Raw genomic sequence first — 22,749 nt, 5'->3', positions numbered from 1 at the left:
AACATGATGCTGCACCTCGTTAACATGATGCTGCACCTAGTTATACATGATGCTGCAACTCGTTAACATGATGCTGCACCTAGTTATACATGATGCTGCACCTCGTTATACATGATGCTGCACCTCATTAACATGATGCTGCACCTCGTTATACATGATGCTGCACCTCGCTATAGATGATGCTGCACCTCGTTAACATGATGCTGCACCTCGTTAACATGATGCTGCACCTCGTTAACATGATGCTGCACCTAGTTATACATGATGCTGCAACTCGTTAACATGATGCTGCACCTAGTTATACATGATGCTGCACCTCGTTATACATGATGCTGCACCTCATTAACATGATGCTGCACCTCGTTATACATGATGCTGCACCTCGCTATACATGATGCTGCACCTCGTTAACATGATGCTGCACCTCGTTATACATGATGCTGCAACTCGTTAACATGATGCTGCACCTCGTTAACATGATGCTGCACCTCGTTAACATGATGCTGCACCTCGTTAACATACACGGGGCCAAACACTAGAGTATAGAGGAGCCTGTGGGGGGGCTGTATCACCCTGGTTATTCCAAGACTGAGCGGGGGCCATCTGACACGGGATGACAGGGTTTGAAACTGGGATTGGCCCAAAACACCTGATAACATATCAGACAGAGAAGCGTTAATTAGAAAATCAAGGTTAAAGGGTGAGAGACAATCTTGAAAACAGTTAAATGAAATATCCCGTATTTTCATATGATTTATAAAATATCAAAACAAAACAAGTTGAATCACTTTGTGTTTCCTCTTCGACCTCCACACATCCAGGCTGCGTTCCCCTCCCCCCTCGTGAAGCAGTCCCTTAGAGTGTCCAATGCTCCCCATTAAAGAAACACAAGGGGTCATCTAGAGAAGATCTTGTGTTGTGGCTGTGTCCAGCTCTGGCTGAAAAAAGACAGGATGTTAGGTCATGGCTCTGTGGTCCCTTCCTGCGCTCCGCAGCGCAGTGTTCGTCACTCCATGCCGTTTCGCAGCATCTGATTGGCCGCGATGAGCATGACACTGATGATGAACGCCATGGCGAAGGCGCAAATCAAGCTTTTCCGGACGCATGTCTGTCGATTCTTCTTCTTAGGGTGGACTGAGAAGGAGGGAAATACAGTGTGTGAGTTACTTCCATGACATTACACCTTATGATGTTAGATATGACCCTGTTGCCAGGGGAACCAAACTGTGTCATGGAAGATGAGCTATTGGTGAACAACACGTCGGCTCGTCCTTCTAATGTCATCATTATCCTTTTTTAACTCTGACCCCTTACTCCTACTCTAAAGTAGGGCACCGCTGGGAACCTAAAGACACTGTGGGGCCCTGGGAACATGAAGAAAATGTGGGCCCCTGGGAAACTAGAGACAGTGTGGGCCCCCCGGATCCTAAAGACAGTGTGGGCCCCCACGCAGTGGCCTCAGAACCTAAAGACACTGTGGGGCCCTGGGAACCTAAAGACAGTGTGGGCCCCCCGGACCCTAAAGACAGTGTGGGCCCCCCGGACCCTAAAGACAGTGTGGGCCCCCCGGACCCTAAAGACAGTGTGGGCCCCCCGGACCCTAAAGACAGTGTGGGCCCCCGGACCCTAAAGACAGTGTGGGCCCCCACACTGTGTCCTGGCTCATCAGTTGGATGCACTTCACAACCTTATTATCCATGCAACATTATTTATGTGTTGAATCAATTATGACTTCCTAAAGAAACCCATTTTCTCTAGGTGATATAGAAGAAATTAATGATTATATTCTATGGTAAACCATAATTATTATTAGGCCTATATATCTAATAGTAGAAAGCATTTAAAATGCCTCTGGATTCAAATCCAAGGCTTGACACGGTGCCAGGGAGTCTGGGGTCAACCGTAAGTTAGAACTCGCCACGGCGCCAGAGGCTATGGGGTCAAGGATAAAAAAGAGGCCGGGATCTGTTAACCGGCAGTGCTTTGCAAACTACTCGGCTTTGTTGTTGCCTTTGTAACGATAAAGTCTTTTTGTCATACTTGCTCCGGACCCCTCGATTTCTTTTGCTCTCTTAGTTAGTTGAAGTGATAGAACTCGGTTATTTTCTACCACAGTGCATGCTGGGATTGTAGGCCAACAAGGGATGCAGATGAGAGATTATTTGTGTAAATACGCGCAGCCATAGCTTGGGCATCTATGGATCTATAGCTTACATAACATATATAGCTTATGAATGCTGTATTTATGTATGGATCAACACCTGTTAAATGTAAGGTGTTATTTTCATGAACCTTGATTCTGAGTACATGAACAGATTTGCTCACTGATAAGTCTATAGTTATCCATTGAGATTGCTTAAAGAGCCAGAAGGAGTTTGGCTGTGTTCTTTATCGTCAAAATGTACACACGATAAACTGCAGTCCTTCAACACATCGCACACACACACACACACACACACACACACACACGTGCAAGCACACACACACACACACACACACACACACACACACACACACACACACACACACACACACACACACACACACACACACAGGCAAACTTCAAGGCTCACCTCCCTCGTACTCGGGGCAGTTCCCAGAGGATTCCTTGAGGCTCTCCTCCTCAGTGATGATGATGTTCTCGATGTCCTTCATCGTCAGGTGGTCTCGGAAGGCGTGGAACAGAACCTGCTTCAACTCGTCCAGAGACAGCTGCTGCATGTCGAACTGCACACACACACACACACACACACACACACACACACACAGTCAGAAATTATTTTGTAGCAGGTGTCCGTGTGTGTTTCTGTGTGCGATGGTTTTTATAATTGTGTACTATATTGTGTAGGTCAGAAAATGTGTATTTTTTGTTTTTTTGTTTTTATATGCCTCATTTAGGCAACACACACACAGGCACGCACGCACGTACGCATGCACGCACGCACACACACAAGCACGCACGCACACACACACACAAACGTCATGTTTATGTATGTATATCAATATATTTATTGAAAATGTATTTTCTAAAGCAATCAACAAGAGCCCCATCCCCCTCTACACTACCAACACCACCAACACCACCCACCAGCCATCCTAAAGTAACCATCACACTCTTTTTATGCATAAGAAATCACACACCCCCAGCCCCCCTAGCAACGGGTCCCCAAAGCCCCCCTAGCAACATGTCCCCCCAACCCCAGGAGCAGCTGGCCCAGCATGGTGTTCAGAGACCCGGCGTGTTAGAGCCTCACACAGAAACACCCACCGGTTTGAAGAGCCTGGTGTCAACGACCTCCAGGACCTGGGCTCATAGACCTGGACTACATAGACCTGGACTACATAGACCTGGACTACATAGACCTGGACTACATAGACCTGGACTACATAGACCGCCCCCTTCAGACCTGGACTACATAGACCTGGACTACATAGACCTGGACTACATAGACCTGGACTACATAGACCTGGACTACATAGACCTGGACTACATAGACCTGGACTACATAGACCGCCCCCTTTAGACCTGGACTACATAGACCTGGACTACATAGACCTGGACTACATAGACCTGGACTGCATTCCCTCCTTTGCGTTTCTTCTTGCAGACCAGGCTCTATTAATTAATATGTTCATAAACGCAGCACACACACACACACACACACACACACACACACACACACACACACACACACACACACACACACACACACACACACACACACACACAATCAATGTAATTCCATTTTCATGAATAAAATGCTATTGTTGTATTATTAAAAAACATAAAAGTATTAATGAGGATCCTAAGCTTTATAGCGCTTGTCTTACACTTGGCTTTTCTGGGAATTAATTCATGCCATCTTCATGCAATCTTGCAATCTTCATGCAATATCTTAATAATAATCTTCTCTTGGAACACAAGTACATAATAACTGTAACATCTCTTTATTATTAGAATAAACATAATAACATAAATTTAATATAGTATACTTATGTAAAATATGAACATATATTATCTGTTATTGCTCTGATGCTGTTTATAGAATATATCACTACTAACTGCTCATTACTATTACTACTAGTCTGGTCTATCTGGGGCTTGGTCTGTATGGGGCTTGATCTTTCTCTCCAGGGGCTTAGTCTGTCTGCCCACCTGTCTGCTAATGTGTCCATCTGTCAATCTATCCATCTGGCCGTCTAGCTACCCATCTGCCTTTCTGTCTACCTGTACCCATGCATTCACACACACACACACACACACTCACACGCACACGCACACACACACCCACACACACACACACTGATGATGATCAAATGATCAAAATTGCTAATGACGTCAACACATTAACACCCTCTTCCTTCAACACTTGTTTCACTGCATCTCGAAGAGCTGAGTTCACTTCATTCTCTAAATGCTCCGCCGAGGGTAACTCCATTTCGTTTTGGCCCCACATTCAATTTGTCTCCAAATGTGCCTCCTACATCTCGAACCCTGTCCTACAGTGAGCCGCTGTGCTGAGTCTGGGTTGTGTTGGCGCATGCCTCCAGGTGGCTGGATGAGTATGAGGTGTAAAAAGAGTTCAAGAGCTCCTCAGTCACAGCATGTCACCCTTCTCACTGACTCAATGACCTTCCCAGCACACGTCTTTTTTAAACCAGCAACGCTCCTTTTGTTCCTTTAAACCAGCAACGCTCCTTACCTCTTTTAAACCAGCACCGCTCCTTTTGTCCTCAACACAACCACCTTGTTCCTTTAACCCTCATCTCTCAGCGTGATCCAAGACGTGATCAACCCCACAGAGCCACCCACCCTGTGTAACGCAACGGGCATGATGCCAGGGTCAAGAGAGAGTGTACGTGTGTGCATGTGTGTGTGTGTGTTTTGGGGGCTTTATTTGCTTCTCAAAGACAACAGGGGTGATGCGTGGTGACGGGTGACATGCTGAGGCAGGACCCATCAGTCACAGGAGCAGGCGTCCCCCCGACCTTCCCCTCCAGCTGCTCTCTGTCTGCCCTCGTCTCTAAGCCCCTTCCCTCGAGGAGCATGTCGGCGAGCATAGGTAATGTTCAATCCAGAGGAAAGGAGCCGTCCCACTGGAGACACAAGCAGATACACCTGGTCATAGGGGGCAACATACCCAACCCTGGATTCATTGAATGTCTGGAAACATTCATTCATTATAACTAGTATTGATGGGGCGCCCAGGTAGCGCACCGGGTTAAAGGGTGTACCATGTAGGCACAGGCCTGAACGCGGCGACCCGAGTTCGAATCCTGCCCTTCGTAATATGCTGCATGTCTTCCATGCCTTCCTCTCTATCTCTCTCTATAATAAAGCATAAAAAATGCAAAATAAATCCTAAAAAAAACAAAAAACTAGTATTGTGAACACAGAGGTTGTGTCCTCCTCTGTGTTAGTTGTGTGAACTTCAAGGAGATAGACAAGCTCGCTGCTCATCTGGGGGCTCAATCTCTTGACCTGTATTTCAGATCCTTGTGTGTGGAGCTGATTGGGTATAGAGATACGGGGGCCAATGTATCCATTCCGGACAAAGACATCAAAATCTAAAAATATGCACACTTATGTTTCTCCAGTGCTCTGTGAGCAGACACATCAAACAGATTAACTGTGGAGGCTATTATCCTTCATTTCCCCTTGCTAGGATGGATGGCTCATTTTATTATTGTACCAGTTTGTCATCTGGAATTCTTCTATTTTTGATTTGCTCATTTAAAGCTCTTGGTAACTTGTTTTGAAAAGTGCCTTAGTCAAATTATTCAGACTTTAATTCTGATGATTATTTCTGTCAGGCTGAAGACAGACCTTTGACCCCCTGACTCGGCTGAGTCAGGGGGTCAAAGGGCAACTAATTTATGTCCTTCCTGTCGTCAAGAGCTCAGTTGCAGACATCTCGTCAGACGAAAAACAAGGTAGGGGGCGGAGTTGATAAGACATTGAAAGTAGGGTGGGGCTGATCTGTCCAGGGCAGAGCGGTGGAGTTTGCCATTGACCTGTAGGAAGGTCAACCCCCTTCTCACTCATTCGCTGAAAAACCTGTGAACCCTCCGCCTAAGACCAGAGGAACAAGCCCTTAGCCTAAGACCAGAGGAACAAGCCCTTAGCCTAAGACCAGAGGAACAAGCCCTTAAACTAAGACCAGAGGAACAAGTCCTTAACCTAAGACCAGAGGAACAAGTCCTTAACCTAAGACCAGAGGAACAAGCCCTTAGCCTAAGACCAGAGGAACAAGCCCTTAACCTAAAACCAGAGGAACAAGCCCTTAATCTAAGACAAACACTCAGAGGGAGTCCATTGGCTCCTGTTCATAGGCTATCAAAGCGCTGTAGAAAACTTTGATTTCAGCTGGGTACAATAGAGTCCCTGAGATGTTTGTGTTTTTGAAATGATGCCAGATGTTTCCTACCATCTCCATGTCATGTGAGTCCTTTAGTGTGTGTGGAGCTCTGTCTGGCGAGCGGTTGATAGAGAGAGGGAGGGTACAACTTCTCGTATACTGATACGATAATGCCCCAGTGTGGCTAATTTCATATGCAACATTGCTCTTACACATTGATGATGACATTTGAATAAACTTATGGGGCCCTATTTTAACGGTCTGAAACGCAAGTGAGAAGCGCGAGAAGTGTGTTGCTATTATACCGGCGGATAAATTACATGGGTTGGTCTGAATACCCGTAGGTGTGTTTTAGGCGCAACATGCAATAAACCAATGAGAGTGCCATCTCCCATCCCCTTTAAGAGCCATGATCACATTTGACAATCTGATATTTTGACAGTGTGTTTGCAGTCTCCGATGAGACAGATGCATGACCAAATGAATTTCAAACTTCAAATGGCTCAGTTTATTGCAAAAGAATATGGCCTAATTCACACATGGAATAGCGTTTTCTTCTACAACTTCAGAAACACTGAATCGTCATGTAAAAAACACATATGATATGCGGTCCTGTTGCCGCAACCGTAGGTCTATTTAATGATATGCGGCAATACATTAACCAACAAAGTTTCTTACCAGTATTGTATACATTATCGTTATCGACTTTTGTTCATAATATACATGTGTCCCCCCGTTAATATACATTGCCATGGACTGTATTATGCGTTACGTGTTTAGTTTGCGTGTGTTTAAACAGATGGATGCATCACCTGCATTCATTCAGTCTTTTAAACACTCACTCGTGGTAAAACTATGTTTTCTTACGACCAAATGCTCATCAATCCTAAAAGTTATGGACTTGTACACGATGTATTTGTCAAGAAAATTTGTTTTTGCTGTACAGTGTTTGCAGATGCATTCTTTTAAAAGTACAACTTCTTACCGCTGTATCAGCTGTTCTTTCCCAAATAATTTAACCAACGTTATCATTAACCCTAAAACGAGATTTTGTTTTGAAAGGCTGGGATATAGACTACTTTGCTCAAGTTTATTATAGTTATTATTATTATTATTATTATTATTAATTAAACGCATGGCATAGCCTTCTACATTGTTCATTCATGCAGCCCACAATCCACTACATCATCATTATATTTCAATATCGTTTGCATGTTTGTGCTGTGTATAGCCTACTGGTGTGTAAGCTTATGTTGCAGTTCTGACCTGCCATGGTACGTCAAAATAGCAACACCAACTGCGCTATCCGCTAGTGCTCTTAGACCAGGTATTTTTTGGTCAATTGCACGACTGCTTTATTGATCTGTAAGATAGCACCATGTATCATTTGCAGCGGAACACTCCGAGTTCCGGAAATTTCTAGAAACCATAGAACTTGTGGAAGACTGAATCTGCTCTGAATCTGATCTATCTCTGAAATACACCAACAAAAATACCCTCTTAGTAAAACACAGTAGAAATCACAGATTTTTGCAGTTTCCATGCCAATCACTGAAGACAATCACTAAGCACTGAGTGACATTAATAAGGACAATGACATAATAGCGAGGATAATGATCATGATTCAACAGCTTGATTTGAATCTGCACATCATGCAACTCCACACCTGCCTCAGGCTCCTCCTGTTCAACACACATGCACATTCATACACACACACACACACACACACACACACACACACACACACACACACACGCACACACACACACACACACAAAACACATCATCTTGGGGATGTTGCCCCCCCAGATATTGTCTTTTGTGTCACTCTCTCTCTTCGTGTTATGGTCCTGCTATTGTCTTAGCTCTATATCCGTCTCTGTCTTCCTCTCGCTGTCTCCCTCACCGTGACTGTTTCATCTTCTCCCTCTTACTCTCCCGCTCTCTGCCTGTCAGCGCCTTTCTAACTCTCTCTCTTCACATTTCTCTTCTCTCTCTCTCTCTGTCTGAGATTAAACTTATAAATCACCCTTGGGACACACAATGTCTACGACCTTCAGGAGAGACCTTTTGGTGCATTTATTCTCCCTTTCTTGCTCTCTTTTTCTCTCTATTTTTCTCTCCTCTTGCTCTCTCTTGCTCTCTCTTGCTCTCTCTTGCTCTCTCTCTTGCTCTCTCTCACTCTTTCTCCTCCCCCAATCCCCACTCTCTCTCTCTCTCTCTTCTCTCTCTCTCTCTCTCTCTCTCTCTCTCTCCATCACTCTCTATCACTCTCTCTATGTGATTTCAGTAAATTCCATTTACTCAACATAGGAATGGCTTTCTGCCGGTATCTGCACCATCTTCTCTCTTCCTCCTCCACGTCGCTCTCTCTCTCTCTGTCGAGTTGTCTCTTTATCATTCATTCATTTCCATCTCCTTGAGGCTTCTTGCCTCTGCTCTCAGTCTCCTCCATTTTTCATTTCTTAATCTCAACATTCTCTCTCTAAGATGCGGCATTATTTTTAGCTCGAAATTGTGACTCCCTCTCTCACTCTGACTGTGTTTTTCATTCTTTCTCTCTCTTTCTTAATCTCTCTCCCTTAATTTATTCATAAATTAACACAATCTACAAAAAACTAACCAATAAGAGGCTCATCTCAAACCTTAGCAATCCATTTACTACATGAGCACTTAGGGCATGAAACTCCACTCAGGAGTGTGTAATGGGTTTGATTTGGGTTCTAAACATCTCCACACATATGTGTAGTGTTTATGAGAGAGTAAATGTGGGAGTATTTGGAAGTGAAATACTAATAGTGCTACTAATACTTGGCCCCAGTAGTTGAAGGCAGTAAGATACGTGATGGGTTCCCTCACCTGCCAGAAGATATTGTCGATGGTCGTGCCCAGGAAGCCTTCTCTATTGTCAGAGGACAGCAGCTTGGGGCCCAGGATGGTCATAAACTCCTCAAAATCCACCTGGCCGTCCCCTGCAAGGAGCACACACACACACACACACACACACACACGCACACATGCACACACGTGGAAACACATAGACACACACACATGCCACAAACACACACACACACACACACGTACACACACGTGCACGCATGGACACACACATATATACACACGCACACACAGACCCGCACACACGTACCACAAACACACACACACACGTACACACACGTGCACGCATGGACACACATATATACACATGCACACACAGACCCGCACACACGTACCACAAACACATACGCACACACACGTGCCACAAACATACACACACACGCACGCACAAACATACACACACACACACACAAACCGTACACACACACACACACACACACACACACACACACACACACTCAGTTAGTCAGGAAGGCACACTTACAGTGAGACAGGTGGATAAAGGTAAAAAGACAGACAGACAGGTAAGGAGGTAGAAAGACAGACAGGTGGAGGTAGACGGCAGACAGGTGAAGAGGTAGAAAGATGGAGAGGTGGAGAGGTAGAAAGACAGACAGGTGGAAGCAGAATGACAGCCAGGTGGAGGTAGAAAGACAGAGAGGTGGAGAGGTAGAAAGACAGACAGGTGTAGAGGTAGAAAGACAGACAGGTGGAGAGGTAAAAAGATGGACAGGTGGAGAGGTAGAAAGACAGACAGGTGGAGAGGTAGAAAGACAGACAGGTGGAGGGGTAGAAAGACAGTCAGGTGGAGGATGATGGTGTGAAAACATCCCTTGAGACCCAAACGTAATGGGGCAGAAAATGAGTTGGTTCCTATTTCCGGAGGGAAAGCATCTTAAAGCAGCTCATGACACATCCCTGCTGATGACTCAACTCTCCCAACTCCTTTACACCATTGTATACCAAGTCAGATGCATCCCCACTAGTGTGTCCCCGTGCTTCCCAGTAGGGCTCAGAACGGAGGCTGACTGCCTTCCTCTTTGTTCTTCTCCATGCAGCGCTAGACTCCTTGCCAACATGTGCTTAGCGTGGTCCGTGGTAAGGGGCTGTAGGTACGCTTTGACACAAAGAGACAGAGAGCGGAAGATTTGCAAAATAAACAACCCCAAAATAAACATTCCTCTCTGCTCACATTCTATGCCATTGAGATGATGACTCGTGTGCAAAAATGTGCTAGGCGAGATGGATTCCATGAATGGCCCTGATTGGCCAGAAATTAGCCAGTAGCTCATTTGTCTCATACAGAGGCAGGTGCAGTCAACTCGCATTGCCCTCAATAACAGTAGACGGATGGCTATGCCATTCCTAACGAGTCACACTCAAATAACAGTGCTTATAACCTTTAACTTGGGAGGGTTGAATGACAAATCAAGCTATGCACGCCAAACACCGTAATATGAGTGTAACATTGATACACAAAAACAATCAAACATAGGGGTCTCTAAAGTCCACACACACACTTAGGAAAAAGAGAAAGCCATAAATTGCCAGATTGGATCTGGGTGGATGTTCCCGGGGGCGCCAGAGTTTATTTATTTGTGAAAACAGAGCAATTAGCGCCAAGACAGATCAGCAGGCTTTATTCAAGCATAGAAAACAGTGGTGGTGACAGCAGTCATTTTCCTTCCAAACACAGTGTGTGTGTGTCTGCGTACTTGTTGTTTCTACCGATTAAGATGTAAGTAACCCTCACATTGTTTAATGCATGCTTCCAGAACGTCTCATGTTTTTACTTCCTGTTTCCAGAAGGTCTCAAGTTGTTTACGCCCTGTTTCCTTGTTTCCTTGTTTACTTTGTAAACAACGTGAGACACTGTGGAAACAGGAAGTTAAAAATGTGAGAAGCTGTCAGTCAGTCTCTATAGCAGATTCTAAAAGGTCTACTCATTCCATTTTCCCATGCGCCCTTCTCTGTGCCCATGGGAACCATGTGCACGGCCCTGGCCTGTAGAACAAATGCACCATCATTCAGTTTGGCAGGTAGCAGAGAAGCAACCCGGAGAAGGCCTATCCACAGAACATAACCTCCACCAGCGGGGAGGTGTGCATAGTCCCTGCCTGTTGGGTTCACGTCTTTGTGTCCGCTTACGTCCTTGGCGAGTCCGCCATAAGCTCTCTGAAATAAAGTGCTGTTCCTCGGTAGGGAGAAGCACCAGTCAGACTGAACCTAGGTTAGAGGCTTCGTTTACATGAACTGAACAATCAGGATGCCAGCAGGGGCCTTCTCATATCCTGACTCATATGCCCAATGAGCGATGGAATATCACCATGGAAACCAAACTCACACAAACCACCAAACGGACCCAAGCCTATGCAAATAGAGGCCTATATAACCTTACTGTAGGCAGGATCAATAGCCTGTCCATCCAAGGGCGAACCTCTGAGTGTCATTTGTTAAAGATGGCACAGTCATTGGTCAGGTTTTTATCAGGCATCTGTTCTCCGATTGGCTCATGACATCCATCTTCTCTGTCACAGCTTTGCTTAACCAAAGGTGTGTGGAGCATTTTCTGGGGTGTTCGTTTTCTACTGTCTCTTTCCAACCCGATGCTGCCCTACAGAAGGCTCTCCATCCACTTTTATGCCCAAAGGCGCCGCTTTCTCTGAAGCAGCTCCCCTTTTACTTAGTGTCGCTCTAGCAAACTTCCCGCCCTTTCTCTCTGCTCTCGCCGCTGGGCAGGACTTCCTGCTCTCTCCGAACATGCTCGGAAGTCCAGCTCTCCCTCGCCAACGCACTTTGGAGGCCCCCCCCTCCAGCCCCCCGCTCTAGGCTCCAGCCCCCCACTCCAGGCTCCAGCCCCCTCCTCCAGCCCCCCACTCCAGGCTCCAGCCCCCTCCTCCAGCCCCCCGCTCTAGGCTCCAGCCCCCTCCTCCAGCCCCCCGCTCTAGGCTCCAGCCCCCCACTCAAGCCCCCCACTCAAGCCCCCCCTCCAGCCCCCCACTCTATTCGGAGTAGGGCCGAACCGAGGTGGACTGGAGACCAGGGGGTCCCCCTGGTGGAGCCTGGCTAAATTACACTGAGCTGGAAGACCTTTTGCAGCAGTGCTGAGATCAGCCAGGGCAGGGCGCTGTAACACTGCTCTGATCTGACTCCTGGGCGGGGGGGGGGGGGGGCGAGGCCAGCGCTCTGGACCGGCCACTCTTCACTCTGGAAATAAATGGCTACAAACTGCACAGATTGGGCCCACAGCGTCATTTGTGTGAGGCTTAATGGCTTAAAGGCCAATCAAACACACCCTCCCCGCTGCACCTCCCTTTCTTCCTGTTAGAAGGTTTCATCTCCACACGGGTTGGAAGATGTCAGAGATTGGCTTCACACTCTCGTTAAAAAGGGGCTGTAGGTAAGATCATATTTGAGGCTCATTTGTGAAGAATGCCACAGTTATCCATCAGCTATTCATGAGTCAAAGCGCTGCGCGAAGATCTGTTTTGAGTTGGCTGCGCCTGCCTCTGTGTTATTTCCATTGTAGACCGCTCAGTGCTCACTTCTGACCAATCAGGGCATTTCTTCCACAATTATCAAGAGTCCATCTTGCCCAGTCAATCACAGGTGTGAGGAATGCAACACTCAATTGGTGAAGGGGAGAGGGCGTTCAGTAATAAACTGGAACCTCTTTTCCTCTCATTTCTGTTCTCTTTACAACTTTACTGCAGCACATGCATGTGACTGTAACTGATTGTATGTGTGTCTGTTTGGGTATTTTTATATTTGATGCCCACAGACATTCAGCACCCCCACACTTCTGGACAGCAGGTCCCAGATCAGCACCCTGGATAGCTTCACCCCCTTGGGAAGAGCTCCAACCCTATTTCTTTTTACCATAGAGCCCCCCTCCCCTGTCCATCCTGTGTGTGTGTTTTTGTGTCATGTGTGTGTTTTCTTTTGTGTGTTAGTGTGTAGTATGTATGTGTACTACTTGTGTGTGTGTGTTTGTGTGTGTGTGTTATTATGTTGTGTGTGTGCGTGTGTATGTCTGTGTGTGTATCAGTGTGTTAATGGGTAGTGTGTGTGTGTATGTTTAAGTGTTCAGTGTGTGTGTGTTTGTGTGTGTGTGTGAGTGTCATCTTGTTGTGTGTGTGTGTTATTATTTTGTGTGTGTTAGTGTGTAGTGTGTGTGGTAGGTGTGTTAGTGTGTAGTGTGTGTGTATCATCATGTTGTGTGTGTGTGTGTGTGTTACTATGTCCTGTGTGTGTGTGTGTATGTGTTTTAGTGTGTAGTGCGTGTGTATGTGTATCTGTGTTTGTCTATATGGTCTGAGTGTGTGTTTTTTGTGTGTGTGTGGCAAGTGTGTGTGTGTATGTGTCTGTATTTGTGTGTGTGTGTGTGTGTGTGTGTGTTTCTGTCTGTATTTGTGTGTGTGTGTGTGTGTGTGTTTGTGTCTGTATTTGTGTGTGTGTGTGTGTGTGTGTGTGTGTGTGTGTGTGTGTGTGTGCCCCTCACCATCCATGTCCAGCCTCTGCATGATGATGGCCAGCTCCACCTCGCTGGGCATGTAGCCCAGCGAGCGCATGGCCATGCCCAGCTCCTGCTTGGAGATGAAGCCGTTCCCGTCGCGGTCCAGAATACGGAATGCCTCTCGGATTTCTGGGAAGAATACAAAGCAATACTAATGAAGAAGACATAATAGATGACACATGACGCTTTTCATTTTTCTTTCTTTGATATTTAGTGATCAGGCAAATCCAAATAAAGTCTTCTTCAGAAGCGTCAGCTGTTGCTGTGACGCGTGTTGTGTCAGCTGACGTTATAGACAACCAGCCGTCCCGCCAGAAGAGGCAGGACGGCTGGTCCTCCGCTGTCCGTCCGTTCTATGGAGCACTGCAGCCCAGGTGTGGGACAGCATGTATGCCCCCTAGTCCCGGTTTACTGTCCCCTGGACCCGTTTCCTGATCTCCACCGCCTCCCTGATCCAACGTTGGAACTTTTTGCTCTCTGTCCCTATGACCTTTGCCCCTTCCCAGTCCATGATATGGTTCTCCCTCTTGCAGTGGTCCGAGATGGCTGATTTTAGATTCTCCTGCTCCGCTTTGTCTTTCAGTGCACGTGTGAGCGCTCCAGATGTTTCCTTTTCGCATTCTTTTTGATGTTCTTTTTTACGTGTGCCGAACGCCCTACCAGTTTCTCCTATGTATGTTTTGTTGCATGACAGACATGGGAGTTCATATATGATGTCACATTTCTTCTCCGGTTGTCTTTTGTCTTTGGGGCGCACCAACACCTGTCAGTGCTTGATGTGGGGTTTGACTGGCGTGCTGATGCGGTGTTTTTCCATCGCCCGTTGGACCTTTTCTGTGACGCCCCTGATGTAAGGCAGTGTCACCATGCCACGATGTTCGGTTTTCTCTGTGCTTTTCTGTTTCGTTTCCTCTTTGTTTTTCTTTTTTCCGGACTGCTTGCTTTCCTTTTTTGATGGCCCAACCTGGGTATTGGCAGCGTGTGAGTGCATTCCTGATGTGGATTTCCTCCTCCTGTCTGTCCTTCTCATCTATAATCATGCTGGTGAGGTCATATAATGTTCGCACTACTGACATTTTGTGGGCTGTTGGTGCTCTGATGACCATAATAAATATTGGTCTGTATGTGATGGTTTCCTATATATTTATATTTTTATGCTGCCATCGTCCCTGTGTTGAATCTTCATGTCCAGGAATGCGATGGATTTGTTGGTTTCTTCTTCGTGTGTGAAGTTAATGTTTCCTGTGTTGTCTATGGAGTTCAAATGATCCGTGAGTGACTGTGTGTGTCCTGTTTTCGCTTTTTCAAGTATGTCATCCACGTACCTCTTCCAGAAATTTGAGGCCAAAATGGTCTGGTCTTGTGGCTATGGCCTTGGGCTCCAGATCTTCCATGAAGAAAGCACTTATGATGGCTGAAAGTGGATCGCCCATTGCAAACCCCTCTCTCTGTCTGTACAGTTTCCCTTTAAACTGGAAATACGTGGATGTGTCTACAAATTCTAGCAGACTGGCTATGTCTTCCACTGTTAAATTTGTGCATTTGTGTAGTGTCCAGTCTGCTCTGAGTCTGTTTTCTACTATGTTTAGTGTTGCCTGTATGTGGGTTTTTGTGAACAGAGATACTATTGAAAATTTCATCTGTTTCCACTTTTAAACTGCTTAGGTCTTTTGCCAGTTGTTTTGAGTTTTTGCAATGTTGTTTTGTCTGGCCCAGGATAGGTTTTATTAGTTTGACTAAAGCTTTAGACAAATTGTATGTGACAGAGCCAATACAGTCCACTATGGGGCGCAATGGTGTGCCTGTCTTGTGTATTTTTGGTGTGCCATAAATCCAGGGTGTAATATTTGCCGTGGGTACTAGTTTGTTGCACATTTCCTTTTCTATTTTTTCTTAAAACAGGTACAAACAAATGAATACTAGTCTGTTGACATGAACATACAAGTTAATATATCAAGTTAGACTAAATGAACCTTTTTGAGTTATTATACATTCCCATCGGTCTGAAGACTGGCTCAATCTTTCATCACTGCTTCCAGTGCAGCTCATATGAAGGAGAGCAGTAATCCAAACAGATTCCAGGCCTTCAGAGAGAATCTCCAGTCAAGCCCTCCTGCGGTTAAAGCAACCGGGCACAATATGGGGGGGAAATGAGGCCTGACCGGAGGGCCAGGGAGCTACGTCAGCCTGAGGCCTTACCGGAGGGCCAGGGAGCTACCTCAGCCTGAGGCCAGAGGGCCAGGGAGCTACGTCAGCCTGAGGCCTGACCGGAGGGCCAGGGAGCTACGTCAGCCTGAGGCCTTACCGGAGAGCCAGGGAGCTACGTCAGCCTGAGGCCTTACTGGAGGGCCAGTGAGCTACGTCAGCCTGAGGCCAGAGGGCCAGTGAGCTACGTCAGCCTGAGGCCTTACAGGAGGGCCAGGGAGCTACGTCAGCCTGAGGCCTGACCGGAGGGCCAGGGAGCTACCTCAGCCTGAGGCCAGAGGGCCAGGGAGCTACGTCAGCCTGAGGCCTTACAGGAGGGCCAGGGAGCTACGTCAGCCTGAGGCCTTACAGGAGGGCCAGGGAGCTACGTCAGCCTGAGGCCTTACCGGAGGGCCAGGGAGCTACGTCAGCCTGAGGCCTGACCGGAGGGCCAGGGAGCTACGTCATTATATGGCCTTTTGCTGGCTTGGTGGGCGTAAGACTTAATTGCTGTGAGAATGTTCTGGTTTCTTTGATGAGACATTGATTTGGGATAATGTCTCCTTGTGATGCAGCGGCCTCTCCTCCTGCATACTAGTGCTACTAAGTGGTACGTGTTATGGTTTCAAACACCATGTGTGCCTGCAATGAGCTTATAGGGACCCTCATAGGTGAAAAGTTCATGTTGGAAACAAGTTAACATCAATTGCGTAAGCATCTGCATTAAATTTTACAGAAAATATAGGCTGCTATAAATTACGCTTGAATGACATCCGGTAATTCATATATATTTATATATATTTATCTATAAAATCAAGCATTGTCTGTGGAGACGGAGGGCTCCAGTCAGACATTAAGGACATTCATTGAAAGCAAAACATAACATAGTAAATTGCACACAGAAGACTGGGACAATCTCCCACCCCCAAAAAGTCCCCCCCTCCTCTCAATGGAGCAATGGAAGGTCTTCACGTTATTAACCTGCCCAGTAGCCTAAATATAAAGGCATTCAGGTTATTAACCTGCTCAGTAGCCTAAATATAAAGTTCTTCAGGTTATAGACCTGGCAAGTAGCGTAATTTCTCACTTTAAATTCTTCTTGCTATAAAAAAAAGAGCATTTTTATCAGTAATACTAATATTACTATCAATGGTCCTACTGCCTAGCATCCCTGAGCAGTCGAGCAGAACTCCATCGTGAGGCAACTCCATCATAACAGATTCAACAGAGTGAATTACTGTTGAAATGATTGGAGAGTTTAAGAGGAACTTGATGATAAGAGGCTTCCCCTCATCGGGAGGAAGTGGAGCCTCTCCCCTCCCCCGCAGTCCCACGCTCTCTACCCACAGAACAATAAAGATAAGCTGCTTGATTCGTCTCTCTGTTCTCACCCCATCCTCCCCTCTGCTCTCTCTCATCTCTTTGTCTGTCCTCTCCCTCCTCCGGTCTCTCTCATCTCTTTGTCTCTCCCTCCTCTGGTCTCTCTCTCATCTCGTTGTCTCTCCCTCCTTTGGTCTCTCTCTCATGTCTTTGTCTCTCTCTCATCTGATCTCTCCCTCCTCTCTCTTTGTCTCTCTCTCCTCTGGTCTCTCTCTCATCTTTGTCGCTCTCTCCTCTGGTCTCTCCCTCCTCTCTTTGTCTCTCTCTCCTCTGGTCTCTCTCATCTCATTGTCTCTCCCTCCTTTGGTCTCTCTCTCATGTCTTGTCTCTCTCTCATCTGATCTCTCCCTCCTCTCTTTGTCTCTCTCTCCTCTGGTCTCTCTCTCATCTCGTTGTCTCTCCCTCCTCTGGTCTCTCTCTCATGTCTTTGTCTCTTTCTCATCTGATCTCTCTCTCATCTCCTTGTCTCTCCCTCCTCTGGTCTCTCTCTCATCTCTTTGTCTGTTCTCTCCTCTGGTCTCTCTCTCATCTCTTTGTCTCTCCCTCCTCTGGTCTCTTTCTCATCACCTTGTCTGTTCTCTCCTCTTGTCTCTCTCTCAACTCTTTGTCTCTCTCCTCTGGTCTCTCTCTTATCTCTTTCTCTCTCCCTCCTCTCTTCGTCTCTCCCTCCTCTGGTCTCTCTCTGATCTCTTTCTCTCTCCCTCCTCTCTTCGTCTCTCCCTCCTCTGGTCTCTCTCTTATCTCTTTCTCTCTCCCTCCTCTCTTCGTCTCTCCCTCCTCTGGTTTCTCCCTGATCTCTTCCTCTGTCCTCTCCCTATCCTTCCCTATGCTCCGTCTCCCTGCGTCTCCCATGGAGGAGCCGGAGGGCTGCCAGGCGTCAACAGACCGTCTCCTCCTGCAGCAGTTCCTGACTCAACTTCCTCAGAGAAGCCCGCCCCCGCAGCCCCCCAGTCTCTACGTTCAAGAGAGAGCACAAGCACACACAGACACGCGCAATCACAGACAAAAGCACACTCACACAGACACGTGCACACACAGACAAAAGCAAACGCACACAGACACGCACACACACAGACATGCGTACACAAACACGCACATGCAGACACGCGCAAAAACACAGACACGCGCACACAAACACGTGCACACAGACACGCGCGCACACACACGCACAAACAGACACTCGCACACGCAGACACAGACAGGCGCACACACAAAGACAGTCGCACACCCACAGACGCGCGTACAAAGACAGACACGCGCATACAGATGCACGCACACCCACACACACGCACACACACCCACGCACACAGACACGCCCACATGCACAGACGCACACACACGCACAGGCGTCTCCTCAGGCAGCAGTGGAGTCAGAGCTCCAAGGGGACGTCGCCCAAAGCTCCCTGTCAATCTCCAACTAATGGCCTGTCAATCAGAGGAGTATCAGGTGCAGAGGGGAGACGGAGAGGAAGACGCACACCTGGCGAGAAACGCCCGGGCGGGCGGATCTGTGGACGTGATAGAGACGCCCTCGTCCGATGTTTTTCTCCTTTGGAACATAACCAAACCGACCGCTTTGCGCTGGACTGCTCCAGGGAGTTAGAGTGGCAGTTCTTCACCGGTCTGCATTAACCTATGTTGACATCCATTTATATTGATTCATTATGATACAGATGGATAGATCACTACTTTCACACATACACACCAGCACCAATTGCCAATGGAGCCTGTTCTCAAAGGTGTCATGACAGGACACTGGTGTTGATCATAGCACTGATCATGGCTCTGCTCCCCTGATGCACCAGACCTCTACTCCCTGATCTGCTGCCCGTGCCCGGGTACTGAAAGAGCCATGATAAGCTCTATGAGTGATGACTCAGTTTGAGCTGCGATGACGCCACTGTGAAAATGGTGCATGCTCCCTAAACAGGCGAGAGACCTCCTTACTAGCTACAGAGGTTTGTTGGGGGGGGGGGGGGGGACAAGGGAGCACGGGGTGGTAGGAGGTTTATTTATTCAGAACTTTTTTCATATTTGTCGCATGTTTTGGGGGACTGGCATAAGATGGGGGCCAGAAGGGAGAGGAGGGATTAATTTGGTTGGATATTTTCCAAATCAAGCTTCCCCCGGCTTGTTTCTTCCACCGCCTACCCCAGCTTTAGATAGTCACATGTGAAGGCATGATTACATCAATTCGTTTTTGTTTTGTTTTTGTTTCTGTCACTAAATTATTGTCCTAAATCGTTTTCAAACCTCAGACCAGCTAGATCCCACTTTCCACTTCAGCATTTTCACAAAGTAGCCACTGAACAAGGATTTTTCCTGAACAGGTATTGAGGTTATCCTCCTCGCCACTGATAAGTCAAAATGTGCTCCAATTTCTGAATGAGTATTCTACTGCTCCTTGCTCTCTCTCTCCCTCTCTGTCTCTGCATTAGCGTGCTTGTCATTAGTCTATCTGCCCGGACACAGGGCCGGGTGTTCTGTGCCCACTCGTGTCCATCTTGGAAATAACCCTGCCTAAGATCGTCATCCTCCACCCACCTTTTACTATCTGTCACTTCAGCAAGAGCTTGTGATGCCCTCTCTGGCCACTCTAAGCCTGTGAATATCCCCTTCTGCTGTTCACTTGACCAGAGTATCACCTTGCTCTTTCTCTCCTCTCGTCTCTCTCTCTCTCTCTCCCCCTCTCTCCCTCCCCCTCTACTATTAGCGAGAGGTATTTCCTCAGAAAGGTCTGTCTGTCTGTCTGTGTGTGTGCTGTACATGGTCATTTCTTTGCATCAAATTTGACTAAAACAAGAAAAAGCCATCCAAATGTCTGTGGATGATGGCTGGTTTAAGCAGCCTCACCTTGCCGAGTCTGATTGGACTGGTTTGGGTGAGGCTGCACAATGAGTGATCAGTGTGCACGGGTTAAACTAGCCGTCACACACGCAGGGAGATCTCCTGCATGGCAACATGGAGCCCAGCGTCATGTGTGAGGTTTATCTGCAAATCTTACATCAAATCAGCTTTCAACCCCACCACCCTGCGTCCTCGTCTGGAGGAGCCCACTAAAAGTCCCCTTGGTGGCGTTTAGCAAGGACATTGCTACAACTGTATTATGAATAAGTATATCAGTGTGTGTGTGTCTGAGATGACACCGCTCACTGTGTTGCACAAATCCTAACCTAATGTCTGAGCCGACCTCTTGACAGTTTACAGCAATTTATGAAAAACAGGTTAAAAGCAAAGTATGTCCCACCTTCAACAGGTGGTACACTAGCCTATATCTGCATTACAATAGGATTCTAACTTCTTACTGAGGTCATAAATGATCCCAGGGCACTTATCGCAAAGAGAAGGGGTTTCCCCGGTGTCCTGGCCCAACCAGGCTCATTCAATCTGGCTCCCTAATCATCCTCCTGTATAATTGGCTGACTCATTAATTCCCTCACTCTCCACCTCAAGCTGGTGTGTGGTGAGCGTTCTGGCGCAGATTAGCTGCCGTGCATCACCCAAGAGGGTGCTACAAACAGGTGGTGGTTAGTGAGGTCCCCCCTTCACTGTAAAGCGCCTTTAAGTGTCTAGAAAAGCGCTATATCAATTCAATCCATTATTATTATTATTATTAAAGGAGAGGTTTACAGGCCTGGACTTGAATGTCTTTTTACCAACCAGACCTTTTTCTAAATGGGTCGATCTGTATCTATGCACCGAGGAATAGCCTTTGGTTATAAAGCCACAAGCAGTTCAATTCATCCATGATGGATACACCTTAACCTCGATGACACAAGGACTTTATGCTACATAACACCTCAAGTACCATATGTATAACTTTTTCTGGTTGAAGCCAAGGTGAGATGTAATATGGAACAAACCACCAACAGAAACACGCACACGCACGCATGCACGCATGCATGCACAGCAGTCATTGTATTGGACCACAGAAAGCTGGTGGCGAATTGATCTGCCAATTCCCCTTCAGGGACATCGGATTAAGAGATTTGGAGGACAAAAGGACTTGAAACCATAGCTCACTGAAGCAGAATTCAATAGTGCACATGTTTGAAGTCATGAGTGTTAGTGCGAGCTGACATAGATCCCTTGGAGTTGTGTCCTAGATTCAGCTCCAAAAACAATGTTCACAATCTATAGTTGGGCAAGTTGAAAGGCTTTAATACTCATCCTAACTGTGTATAGAACATCATAGATACTACTAGGTGATACATTAGGTCATCTTTCTCAAAGCAAAGTCCTGATGAGCATATATTCATATATTCTTTAACTAATTTGACATAATGTCTCTGGAAAAACGGGACTAAACCTTATAAAGAAACCTGATATACTATAAATGTTCCTTCCTCTACACTCAAGAATTGTCTCAATGGCTGGGCTTAAGGAAGCTAATAGCAGTGCAAACCTTCAACATAGTAAGATAAATATAGAAACTCTAGTCAAACCCCTTATTTCCCAGTAGACAGACGTGGTGGGCTGTACTACGGCTAAACAGCTCTGTCCCAGCACGGCGTTACCTGCGAGCTCCTCTGGGGAGATGCTGGTGAGCTGGAAGGCTTCGCTGCCCTCAGAGAGCGAGCTACTGAGGTAGTTATCAGGGTAGAGAAGGCCTGCTCGCACATGGTGGAACGGCATCTTCAGCCTGCACACACAGGGGGAGAGGAGCACAAGCAGGAATGTCAATGCATGAATGCACCCACATGCACAAACGTATATAAGTAGTCCCCAACACACACACACATGCAAACATTTGCACGCCCACACACACATTTGAATAGCTATAAATGTACACAGAAACACAAACATCAATGCAGGTACATAATCACTTATATAAATATAGCTATGCACGCACACACACACACACACACACACACACACACACACAAACACACACATCAACGCAGTCACTAACCTAAATATAGCTATACATGCAAGCACACACACACACACACACACACACACACACACACACACACACACACACACACACACACACACACACACACACAAACACACACACAAACACAAATAAAAGCATAGTCACTCACATAAAGCACCAGTTCACTTTCATGCACTTCAATACAAATAGGTCTGTGAAGGATTGTGAAGGAACAGATTTCTGGGTAACCCCCATAGCTTATAGAGGAATAGGGCATATATGCTTGAAAAAGGCTTGGAAAAAAGGCTTGGAAAGGCTGTCCAGTGTGCGTTCAACGGTAGCATGATAAGGGAAGGGTATGTAGGGGACCTTTATAGAATCTATTTCATCGTTCAAACAACCTCAATGTGGGAAAACGACACTGATGTCATTTAGGTATAAATAACATGATCAGAAATATTTTCTCAGACGTGCACACATTTAACATATTTACAAACCAGCATGCTTTTTTAAAACTCTGCCCCACAATCCTC

The 22,749-nt window shown here is 46.6% G+C and overlaps 1 protein-coding gene across 1 annotated transcript; it reads right to left on the bottom strand.

Annotated features, from left to right (window-relative positions):
- Nucleotides 1–1,006: 1,006 nt before the first annotated feature.
- Nucleotides 1,007–21,972, bottom strand: caln2 (calneuron 2; the record flags this gene model as incomplete). Its single annotated transcript, XM_079738582.1, has 5 exons — nucleotides 1,007–1,134; nucleotides 2,574–2,727; nucleotides 9,219–9,331; nucleotides 13,759–13,902; nucleotides 21,855–21,972. 5 exons carry the CDS (start codon nucleotides 21,970–21,972, stop codon nucleotides 1,007–1,009), a joined length of 657 nt encoding a protein of 218 aa, XP_079594708.1.
- Nucleotides 21,973–22,749: the final 777 nt, after the last annotated feature.

The sequence above is a fragment of the Pollachius pollachius genome (assembly GCF_949987615.1).
Source record: "Pollachius pollachius genome assembly, chromosome: 6".
Classification (NCBI taxonomy): Eukaryota; Metazoa; Chordata; class Actinopteri; order Gadiformes; family Gadidae; genus Pollachius; species Pollachius pollachius.
The sequence above is the reverse complement of the archived record's forward strand: the minus strand, read 5'-3'. Positions and strand labels throughout refer to the sequence as shown.